Source organism: Lepidochelys kempii, chromosome 13 (genome assembly GCF_965140285.1).
Source record: "Lepidochelys kempii isolate rLepKem1 chromosome 13, rLepKem1.hap1, whole genome shotgun sequence".
NCBI lineage: Eukaryota > Metazoa > Chordata > Testudines > Cheloniidae > Lepidochelys > Lepidochelys kempii.
In genome coordinates this window covers 16,635,432-16,644,793 of record NC_136392.1, presented here as the reverse complement: position 1 = coordinate 16,644,793, position 9,362 = coordinate 16,635,432, and the positions used below count along the sequence as shown (strand labels likewise).

Genomic DNA, 9,362 nt, shown 5'->3' with positions numbered 1-9,362 from the left:
CTGTTAGAGGCATCTGCCTCAAAAGAGGTTTATTATTTAAGAGGGAAGAAGTGTTATGCAATGGATAGCCTGGGAGTCAGGTTCCTGGGGTCTATAGCCACAAGTTAGTGACCCTGGAAAAGTAAGCTAAACCAAGCACATAAGGTCTGTAAAAAGAATATAAACTCATGAGCCACACGGTAGAGGAAGGCATGAGTCATGATGTTTGTAAAGTTGAGAAATCCCGAAGAAAGATGCTATCAACATGCAAAGTATCACACAGTAACTGGCTTCTATTCAGGAAGCAACGTTTGTATTTACATACCCAAGGTGTATATATTTAAACTCCAGAAAACTTCACAGCATATTTTACCTGTAACACAAGGACTGTTTCAATTCCACTCCAATGTAAGTGTTCCTGTTTCAGTAGAACAGATGGAAGGAACTGATTTCCTGAAGGGTATTGCCCCTGGTACTATTAGAGTCAATAAAGTTAGAGGCAGCAACCCAACCATAACAAACACACTGATGGTTAAAACTATTGTAGAGAAATCATCCCTCTAGGCTCCTGGCATAACTTAAGACAGCACTGGGGGGCTGCTAAATTATGGCAGCCTCCCTTGGCTGACCAGCATCTCCCAGTGCTGTGCTTAAGCCAGGCTTCAACAGGCCTCTCCCATCCCCTTCTCGATCCTTGCTCCAGAACACCCTACACAGAGTGTGCTCATAATGCTGCCTTCCACAGTGCCTGTACTGGGGGAACCTCCCCCAGTCTGGATGCTGGTCTTTTAGGGCCTTTTTACACTGTTCTGGCCCTTCTATCAGGAGTAAAGGAGCCAAAGTGTGGGGGTGTTCTCACCCAAGTCTTTTTAAATAAGACCCACACTTTTGCATGGTTACACTGACTGAAGAATTTGGAGCAAGCAGATAATTGCATTTTATGGAGGCGGAGGGGGAAAGACAGGTTTTCTTTAGCTTGTTAGAATACAGGACCTGAAAAGCTTAAAAACAAGGCACCGACTGCAACACGAATCTCTAGGACCACATTTTCAGAGCTCAGCACCTCTCATTGAGAACAGAAGGGAACTGCCACATCCTGAGCCATTTTGAAAAGCATAGGTCATGATATTCAAAAATTTAGACTCAAAATCAAAACATGGCCAGAATTCTCAGACCAAGGCTATGCATACACCACGATTTACACATGACCTAGTACTTAACCTTGAAAATGTACCTTCCTATTAAAGTGACAAACTTTAAAGCCAATGCAACTTATTTACCACCCCAAAATTAAGTGTACCAATTTTACATTGAGGTACAGAGAGTTTACAACTGGGAAAGAAAAGAATCAAAACACTCAATCTATTTCACAGCAGTTCATTTGTTGAATGAAAGCAGTGGGTCTCAAACTTTTTTTTACTGGAGACCCCTTTCACACAGCAAGCCTTTGAGTGCAACTCCCCCTAATAAATTAAACACACTTTTAAAAATATCTACCACCATTATAAATGCCGGAGGCAAGTGGGGTTTGGGGTGCAGGTTGACAACTTGCGACCTCCCCTATGTAATAACCTCATGACCCCCTGAGGGGCCCCAACCCCCAATTTGAGAACCCCTGGAAGAAAGGGAAAAAATAGCTACTATGCTAATCTGCTTCACTTGAGTGAGGGACTGCTAGGAACAGAAACGTAGCAATTTAAGGGCATTTCTCTCAAGCATTCAGCCCAGGGGTAGGGGTCCTCCCTATGTCGGGGTGGGCAAGCTACGGCCCAGGGGTTGCATCCAGCCCTCCAGATGTTTTAATCCGGCCCTTGAGCTCCCGCTGGAGCGTAGGGTCTGGGGCTTGCCCCGCTCCAGCTAGGGAGCAGGATCATGGGCTTGCCCCACTCCGTGCAGCTCCTGGAAACAGTGGCATATCCCCCCGTCTGACTTCTGTGTGTAGTGGCAACCAGGGGGCTCCACACGCTGTCCCCACTCCAAATGCTGTCCCCGCAGCTTCCATTGGCCAGGAACTGTGGCCAATGGGAGCTGCAGGGGTGATGCATGCAGACGGGGCAGTGCACAGAGCTGCCTGGCCACTCCTCCAAATAGGAGCCAGAGGGGGGACATGCCACTGCTTCTAGGAGCTGCTTGAGGTAAGCGCATCCCAGAGCCTGCACCCCTGACTCCCCTCCCATGCCCCAACCCCCTGCTCCAGCCCTGATCCCCCTACCACCTTCCAAACCCCTCGGTCCCAGCCTACCCCTCGGTCCCAGCCTGGAACACCCTACTACACTCCCAATCCCTCATCCCCAACCCCACCCAAGAGCCCTCACCCCCTCCCACACCCCAACCCTCAATTACATAAGCCCGCCATATAATTTCCATACCCAGATGTGGCCCTCAGGCCAAAAAGTTTGCTCACCCCTGCCCTACGTAGAGCTCACTGTAGGTTCTGTAGGGTGGTAGAAACTGGAATAGTCCTTTGTTATAGTGCCAGATGCTTATATACTGAAAGAGTAAAATACACTGCTATAGTATAAGCAAAGGAAAGGCCAGGTTTACAATCACCACCACCACCCCCCCGGCTGCTGAGGGACTCATGCATTAATCCTGTGAATGCTAGATATTTCAGACTAAGTGTTGAGGACGAAGTGTGATTTTATACCATCAAATAAATGAACTGAAACAAGACTTAACAAATGTGATTAGTATTATCCAACTGCTGTTATAAATTATATACATTTAGAACATCACGTTAAAATATTCTTCCATGTTACACCAGAATAGATTAAGGCTTTATATTATTTACAGAAACCAACAAGCACCTTAAAAAAACACCATTAACATTTCCGTGCTAAAGACACAAAATCTGATGTCTTTTGCTCTCAAAAGACAACAATTTGCAGATGTGCTCAATGCTACACCTACTTTAAACATTGATTATTGGAACAGGAAACACATACCGGCAAGATCCCATCAGTGAGCACTCTGAATCAATTAATGCAAGCATGTGGGGTACACATATACAACGTGCCCTCCAGATACTCAGACATTTATTCATGTAAAATTGAATGCTTATACATAAATGGTTGGTTCAAATTCCTCATAAAAATTTGAACAGATTTATTTTAAGGGAAACTGAAAACACTTAAGAATTCTTTGCCCATTGATCAAGTCAAGATTTCAAAGTCTGCTCCACACCACGTTAACAAGACTTAACACAATAGCAAAGATGGAATTGACAGATTTATCAACCACTAAACGCACAAACTGTGACAATTTTATTGGCTTCCATCACTCTGACATGCTGTTTTCATGCAGCATATCTGGATGGGATTTCTTGAAATGCCGTGACACGTTATCTTCACGATTCTCCATATTGGTCTTAGACAACAAGCTACTTTTAAAAGTTAAATAATGTTGATACAACACATGTTTACTGTGCCACCAATGTATTAGAAGTGATGGTGCATCGTCTTCCTCTCTGGCTCACCTGACGGTTTTTATGAGACTCAGTGATGAAATATTTTCTAAGACATCAGCAGACATGGCTAAAGAAAGGTGCTCAGTACAAACGGAAAAGTAACCATTCGCATTTCAAGTATTGTTTGAAGAAGAATGAGTTTTTAATTGCAGTCGATGTTAGCACTTTTTAGCTTGTGCTTTAGTCTGTTATTTCTTTGCAAGTCTTGCATTTGGCTGATGGCTTTTTTTTTTTTTTTTTTTTTAAAGGTTGGCAACAAAGATAAGAACTGTAGAAGGCTGGTAAGAGTTTTATTTAACTTTCTGGGCCCACTTCATGTCATCTGCTCTAGGCTTTTGCCCAGTCACTCCTTGGATAATATTCTCCAAGCATCTCCAAAATCCAATCTTCTCTAATGGATAGTTCAGCCAACCTGAAAGACCCCGGGGGGGAGGGGTGGGGGGGAAAAAAAAAAAGTATCGAGCATTAGCTTAAACCATAGCAGTAGAAATGCAAGTTTGCATTGCTTTTCTTCCCTACTTAAAAGTGTTATTCACTTTAAATATCAAACAAAAGTGTGTTATAGAAAAGTTCAGCGGTAGCGTGTTATGGGCAAACAGTGAAGAATGGCCACTACACAAAGCTAAAGGAGACCCTATTAGGGCAAAAGAGAGAAAAAACACTTTGAATTTAGATATTTCTGTTTTAAAATGCCTAGCTAGTTATATAGATTACAAATGGCCCTTCATTCAGACCCATCAGTTTCACTTTTTGCTCAGATGGTTTCCCTTTCTGGTTCCTGCGCACTAGCACACGGTTGCAATGCCTCATTTGCAAGCTGTGCAAGAGAATATTCAAATCAAACAAGATAACTGGTCACTGACATTTAGACAGATTTATTAACTCATCAGATTTTGTAAGATCCAGTATATGTTGCCCCAGCCATAGCTAAATAGGCTTTATATTAATTCCTAGTTTTCAGTGGCACAGCCAGGGGAGGGGTAGGGAAAACTGCATGCTTAACTAGGGCAGCTCCAGCTTTTAAAACACATTAACTCATATCTGTCTAAACATGGTAACTCAGAAAATAAATTCTAATCACACTGTACACTATGTCCTATTATCTGTGCTTTTGTCACCTTGTTATTAGATACTGTTGTGTGTTCTAGATGGGATACATGTTGACATTATTTGGAAACTGAAGCTAACAGCATGGGACCACTGTGTTTACTAAGAAAAGCATCACAAAGGGAGCACCTAACTCCAGTGTTCCAGTATCTGAAGTAGCCATCAAAAAGTTTCCAGGCAATGGTCAAAGTGTTGGTATTAGTCTATAGCAGTAAGTAGCGCGGATCTTGGCTATCTCAGACCCTGCCTCTCCTCATGCAATACTGCCACAGATGCAATCAAGAATGTTTGAGCTGTGCTCCTCTTGATTTAAAAGGGAGGGGCTTGTAGCACACCTTTGCTTCCAGATATTTGGTTAGACTATAATGAGTTTCATTTGGGATTATGCTTTTATCACGAGACTTGCTCAATGGTAGATTTGTTAGGCAACCGTATGTCTAATTTTAAAAGGTGTAGAGAAATAGCTTAATCTTAAGAGCCCAGAGTTGCAATAAATTAAGTAATATTAATGTCCTCCGCATACACTCAGGAGATTAGAGCACTTGAAGTATTTCACCTAGAGTAAAGTATTGGAATGCCTTGGATGTGCTTAGTAAAATAACATGCAGTGCTCAGTATAAAGTTTAAATTCTAAAACAGCAGTTCAGACTTTGTTTAGCATGCAACATGCAAGACTCAAGAGCACTTGGTATGTCACCTTCATAATCTTAATCAGGATAGTTACAATTCTTTCCTGATACTGTACTTTAAACCAACCCACATACTACCAATTGAGAACAGCTCTGAAAACCTTAAATCCATCTTTTCCTGCACAGAGGTATTTAGGTTAGTCACGCCAGTGAATCCATGCTTCTGAAAACTGGCTCAAGTACATAATATTGCACCCACCAGACGGAATACTCACTCTCAAATTTTCTTCCCCCAGGAGTTGATGAGTGCAGGGAAAGCAGCAGCAGGCAGAGAGGAGGAAACCCAAGAGAAGCACAGGTGCGTGGACATGCAAGGGCTATTGGGACAGACAGAGCAAGCAGGACAGGCTGGTGAGAATGCAAAAAGTGAGCTGGATGGGAGGCAGGATGAGGAGAGGAACTGAGAGGCTTCCAGAGGAGCTGCCCCACAGCCAGCTTTGTCAGGTCAGGGCAAAGCATTCCTATAGATGTGGTACATAAGAGCAAACCGATTCAGGCTGGTGAGATTTTCATGCTGTGTATATGCCCATCACAGGATTCAAACATTAAAGTGGCACCTGTTGATCCCAAAATAAGACAAGGACACTTTCAGGGTCACTTCAGCACGGGGCACTGGTGCACCATCTCCTCCCTACCAAGCAGGTCTCTCGCCCACCAAGTCAGTCTGCAGGCTAATGATCCAGAACCTGTACCCAGCGGTCAGCATTTACTAGGTCTCCTGCTAGCAACCCTCCCTCTCTGTACACCTCATCCCTTCTGGAAGGCAAGTAAAGTCTCATCAGAGCAATGCTGCCAGCACCCTCTGGAAATGGACCCATCCTTCCCAAACTTCTAAATGTGACAGTTGAAGGCTTTGCATGAACAATGTAACAAAACAGAAACAGACAGCATGAATTCACAAGTGGCCTTGTAAATAATATGTAGCTAGTAGATAAAAAATAATAGTAATAGGTGATAAACTTGCAGCTTTGCTTCCTAGCATAAGAACGGCCATACTGGGTCAGACTAAAGGTCCATCTAGCCCAGTATCCTGTCTTCCGACAGTGGCCAATACCAGGTGCTCCAGAGGGAACGAACAGAGCAGGTAATCATCAAGTGATCCATCCCCTGTCACCCATTCCCAGCTTCTGGCAAACGGAAGCTAGGGACACCACCCCTGACCATCCTAGCTAATAGCCATTGATGGACCTATCCTCCATGAATTTATCTATTTCTTTTTTGAGCCCTGTTATAGTCTTGGCCTTCACAACATTCTCTGGCAAGGAGTTCCACAGGTTGACAATGCATGGTGTGAAAAATGCATACTTTATAGTATATGGATAGCTTAAGATCAATACAGGGATTGGTTCACAAAATTAGGAGGTCAATCAAAGCATGTGATACAATGCAGAATGTAATGCACACGTGTTAGTCTGTTTTAGAATAGGTATATAATCTGATTTATAATTATGTACATGGGAGTTGTGGTGCATCTTAGCCCATCCCCCTCACCTAAACCTGATCACCTCAGGTATAACTGTATGAAATGCCAACAAAGAGACCTCAGTGATAAGTCTGGATTCAAACCAATTTTTTGGATTCCAGAGAACTGGATAAAGTGTTCTCTCAGAACTGGATGACATGCTCTGGTAAGCCAAGTGGAAAAAGTCTCGGAAGGAATCCCAATAGTCAGCCTGGAAGCTTTAGCATTAGGAGTTCCATTAAGAGTCTGTGTGCTCAGTTATCTGACACACTCCTGGCAAGATACAAGGGCAGACACTTATGTACATGGGGTCAGCTCTGAAGCAGTGTACGCTCTCAGGATTTGAAGTCTTGCCCAATGACACTAACAAGCAAGGCTGCTTTTAAAGTGCAGTTCATGCCTCAGTGTCTATTAGCACTTCACACACACAGCTTTACATCGCAAAGGCTGGGGGTTTCCCCATTATTCTGAACTAAGACCACTGTGGTTAGGGATCCAAAAGCCCTTGCATACCTACACTTTATTCAGTGAAGCAATCCATCGTATTACCTTGATGTGAAATCAAAGTGGGCTGGAGAAGAGGGAATGGGATTAATACTTTTTATCATGGTTTTTGTTCATTTAGAGCTTTCCATATGAACAGCTCAAAGTTCTTCACAGAAGCTTGCTGTTGGAGGCACAGTCAGTCAAGTGACTAGCTCAATCCTAACTCCCAATCCTCTGTTCTTGTCACCCTACCATACTGTCTCAGTCGCACTGCATTTCGTTCTGACAATGATTAGGAGCAAACCATTTGCTTTGCTTCACATTTTGATGTTAGGTGAAATCCAGACTTCAGTGTAAGTACGAAAGGCCAGATAGATCAAAAGAAGACTCAGCTAGCAGCATAGTCGTACCTAAAGTACCAGGGAGCGGGCTAAAGAAGCTGAAATAGAAATGAAACAAATGCTAGCATAGGAGATGGTTTTCTGACAGGTGACAGGAACAAGTTATAAAGCTTTACACAGGGCACACAGTACTGCATGACTAATACAAAATCTATAGATCTTTATTTATTTCACAGTCCATTTGTCAGAGCAGGAGATGGAGTCAGGAATCTAGAATTTTATTTCCAGCAGTGCTATCGCTCACTGTGTGACCTTTAGCAAGTTATGAGCACTCTGTGGTTTAGCTTGCCCATCTGCAAAATGGACATAACCAGAATGACTTTAGTTGAGGTGAATATCATGATCCAAGGGAATCAGAAGCCAAAAAAAAAAAAAAAAAAACCTTGATAAAGAAGTTACACATGTTCTGAATGCCTTTGTTAGAAGCATTTGGAAATTCTCTCATTATGGCCATGAATTTCAGAAGTCTAAAAACTTGTTTTGGAAACTAACATTCAAGGAGAGAGCCAGTGCAGATTAAGAAAATAAAATCATTCCCTTTGTATGAGAATAGAAGCTTTCACAGAATTCACTGCACTAAATAAAGATGCACCAATTTGCATGCGAGATCAAATTGCTTGACCTTTCCCAAGCCCCAGCATCACTGACCTGAAGTCAACTATAGAAAGTTACTGATTTTCAGCCAATCAGAAGCCTGATTCTTCTTTGTGGGATTGGGATTTTTCTTATTTATGTAACAATACCAAGTGAAGAGCCTCAGTTGAATTGTACAGTAAAAGCTAAACATACTGCAAGTTGTGGCATGTAACATCATCCACATTTTATAGACTGCTAAACAGTAATATATATGCAATCAGACTACATTCTTGCCACATGTATGCTTTCTGGTTCAGTGAAAAAAAGCTCAGTCCAGGAATATATAGTTACTTTACCTGTGGTAATACAAAAATAAGTCTCATGGGGAGACACATGATGGATTCGATGGTGTTTCCGTGGCAGGATAACATGCCAGTCCTGCAGAAAGATGACCCAGCAAGGAAGACCAAAGTACGTATGAGACCATTTGTGAATTTGGTTTGTCAAGGTTACAAAGATAGCTAGGGCAAAGACATAACACTCCCAAGGGCATGTTTGGTACAGTGCTTCTGCAAATAAATAAATTAAACAAACAAATAAATGAAAAAGCATAAAAAAACCAGACTCTCTCTTTCATTTTATTGAAGCAGATTCCTACCAGACAGTTTCTAATCATACCTGCCCTATTTAGAAGTTGCCCCTCAATTCTGACACTATTCTAGCAGTTGCTGACACTTCAGATGTTAACAAGGCCCATGACCAAATTGCTTCAGCAATAGATTGTGACAGCAGAGCGGCTGAGTCATGAACAACTCATCCCATATGACATTCTGAAATGCCACAAAGTAATAGGGTTGCAAGACTAATATGCACCACACCAAATTAGGCAAAATAAATTCAGTCTAATGGATAGTGGGAACCTGAGCTATGGATTTACTGACTGTTGTACAATTAAATAGGAGAATGTAATGCTGCATTATTAGTCTTTACATTTACTGAACTACTTCTGCAAAATAGAAAATTTCACTGGTTTTTAATCTTAAACTTTCTTCCTTAATTGCCTGAGTTTAAAAGTCCTTTGGGAAAGACTGAGATGCTAGTTCTGCTGCAGAATTTATATTCTAAGGTTTCTTTACTGAACTCTTCAGTAGGACACTTTCCTGGAAATGGGAGATCCTTGGCATGGGAGAGGTTAA

At 42.2% G+C, this 9,362-nt stretch overlaps 1 protein-coding gene across 2 annotated transcripts in view; it reads right to left on the bottom strand.

Annotated features, from left to right (window-relative positions):
* Positions 1-2,653: 2,653 nt before the first annotated feature.
* The window catches only part of PEDS1 (plasmanylethanolamine desaturase 1), a 32,643-nt gene continuing 25,934 nt past the window's right edge, over positions 2,654-9,362 (bottom strand). Inside the window, exons 5-6 of one of the 2 annotated variants that reach the window (XM_073309437.2) lie at positions 8,523-8,735; positions 2,654-3,857 (exon numbers count right to left, since the gene is read on the bottom strand). In XM_073309437.2, coding sequence (XP_073165538.1) covers positions 3,736-3,857; positions 8,523-8,735 — 335 coding nt within the window. In that variant the 3' untranslated portion in view covers positions 2,654-3,735. The other variant, XM_073309438.2, reaches the window with a different exon arrangement.